The sequence below is a fragment of the Athene cunicularia genome (assembly GCF_003259725.1).
Source record: "Athene cunicularia isolate RWA chromosome 5 unlocalized genomic scaffold, athCun1 chr5_part2, whole genome shotgun sequence".
NCBI classification, from domain to species: domain Eukaryota; kingdom Metazoa; phylum Chordata; class Aves; order Strigiformes; family Strigidae; genus Athene; species Athene cunicularia.
The window spans coordinates 551,566-553,870 of NW_020799102.1; the positions used below are offsets into that span (position 1 = coordinate 551,566).

Sequence of the window (2,305 nt, forward strand, 5' to 3'; positions counted from 1 at the left end):
GGGGGGGGGCAGGCGCTGGGGGCGGCATGGTGACACTTGATGTTGTGGAGGGACAGGGGAGGTTCAAGGGACAGTTCAGGGTCGCACTTTGGAGTGGCAGCGTGGCTCTGGAGGGGGTTAAAGATGCCTTTTTTCCCTCGCACAGGTCTCAACTATGACTGAGATGAAGAGCTACTCACAGGCAGTCACTGGAGTGAGTACAGCCCACACGCACACACGTGTGTGTGTGTACACCCACATGTGTGACCTGCGGGGAGGGAGAAGAGAATTGAATCCTCTTTCCCTGGGGAAATGGTGTGTCCCTGTAGTCCTGCCTGTCCTGCGGCTGCTGGGATTCTCCAGAAGGATCAGCCTGCAGGGGAGGGAATACTCTGGGGAGGAGATGCGGGACCCTGCATGCCCGTGGGCTCACAGCTTCGGCCTTTCCTCCACGGAGCCTGGCCCCATGTGAAACCTGCGGGAAAGGGCACCCTCCTGGGGGTTCCCTGGGGATCTTTCTGGGGTTCGTTCTCTCCCAGGGGAGATCCCTGCGGGGACCACTGCCGACCAGCCCTGCTCTCCCTTGCAGTTCTTTGCCAGCATGCTGACCTACCCCTTCGTGCTGGTCTCCAACCTGATGGCCGTTAATAACTGCGGGTGAGTCTGCTGCCACCCCAGGGGGGGCTGGCTTGGGTGACAGCCGCGTCCCGCTGCACCTGATCAACTCCTGGTTAGCAACAAGGTTTTAAACTCCCGCTGGGGTTGATCCCTCAGTGGTAGCACTGCGGTGGGGGGGAGCCTGGCCTTGAAAGGGCTATTTTGGGGTTCAGCCCAACGTAGAGCTGCAGAAGGGATGGGTCCTACCCTACCAGCTTGGCCCTGGTGGAAATAATTCCCCGTGCATCTCCTCTCCCTCCCCCAGGCTGGCCGGGGGCCTCCTCCCCTACGCACCTACCTACTCCTCCTGGCTGGACTGCTGGGGCCAGCTGCACAGGGAGGTAAGTAGCCATAGCCAGGAAGTGCCAGGATGCTGCCTGGCCATCAAGAAAAGGCACATGGGAGCCCTGTGGGGTTTGGGGGGGACCACAGCGGGGCTTGGGGTAGCCCTGACTCACCCTCTGGTCGCCATCTTCCCCCTTCCAGGGCAACATGAGCCGAGGGAACAGCCTGTTTTTCCGCAAGGTGCCCGCAGGGAAGCGATATGTGTGGGAGGAGAGGAGGTTTCGCTGAAACTGAAGCCAAGAGGGGAGTTGTGAAGCCAATGTGGGGCTCTGGAGACAAAGAATTATGAGAGAGTGGTGATTTCTATACAGTTTTTTTAAAAATCATTTAATGCTGAGAGATAAAGACGTCTGAGAGTGTCTGTCATGGGGCCGGGGGCTTCCTGGGCGTTGCTGGCCCTTGTCCGGCGTTCCTTCCCTGATCCGACCACCTTAGCAATGTCCCTATATTCCCTACATATTCCCTATATTCACTGTTCTTCACCCGACCCCAGTACAGCGCGCTGGATCCGTCCCACGAGCCATGGTCCCGTCTGCCCTTCTGTCCCCCTCTTCTTTTAAAGACCAGTTGTACCAGTGTCACAGTCCAACTAGCCCAGGGGCTGCCACCAGCCTGGGTGGGGTCGGAGGTGGCTCGTTAATGGCTGCAGCTAATTGTGGGGTGGTGGCAGAGTCCTGGGAGGGGAGCGCAGCTGGGTGTGCCTCAGTTTGCCCTCCCTCTCGGGGCTGTAGCAGTGGGGGTGGAGATCGGATCGATCCCAGCGTTGGCAGTTTCTGGGTGCAGCACCTGTGGGGGTGTCACAGCACCCTTGGGCACGAGGAGACAGGCAGCTGGTGATGGGGGGAGGGATGGTGACATGGCTGGGCTGTGAAAAGAGGGGAGCAAGGTGTTGTACACCCTGTCAGAGGGTTGTATGCCCGGTGGGGTGGTTCCACAGCCAGGACAAGGTTGTGCAGCTGTGGGGAGAAGGTGCTTGCACACCCAGCAGGAGGGTTGCACAGCTGGAGAGTGGGTCATACACCCGGTGGGAGGGCTGCACACATGGCGAAGGGGTTGTTGCACACCCAGACAAGAGGTTATTGCACATGTGGGAGGGTACAAAGCTGGGCGGTGGGTTGCACACCTGGCAGGGGTTGTTCCACACTCAGTGTGGTTGTTGCACACCCAGCAAGAGGGTTGCACGGCCAGAGCCGGGCTTGCCCACCCTTCGTGGGTGGGTTGCCCACCCTTCGTGGGTGGGTTGCACACCCGGCGGAGGCATTGCGGCCCGGGCGGGGCTGTCCCACAGCCGTTGTAGGCGGGGCCGGGGGCGGGCGGTCTCGGA

At 60.4% G+C, this 2,305-nt stretch overlaps 1 protein-coding gene across 1 annotated transcript in view; it reads left to right on the forward strand.

Annotated features, from left to right (window-relative positions):
* Window positions 1-1,323, forward strand: part of MTCH2 (mitochondrial carrier 2) — a 1,617-nt gene extending 294 nt beyond the window's left edge. The window contains exons 2-5 of the mRNA XM_026850145.1: window positions 124-193; window positions 569-636; window positions 902-977; window positions 1,123-1,323. Of these exons, the coding sequence (XP_026705946.1) occupies window positions 124-193; window positions 569-636; window positions 902-977; window positions 1,123-1,209 (301 nt within the window). The 3' untranslated portion in view covers window positions 1,210-1,323. The remainder of the gene's footprint in view (window positions 1-123; window positions 194-568; window positions 637-901; window positions 978-1,122) is intronic.
* Window positions 1,324-2,305: the final 982 nt, after the last annotated feature.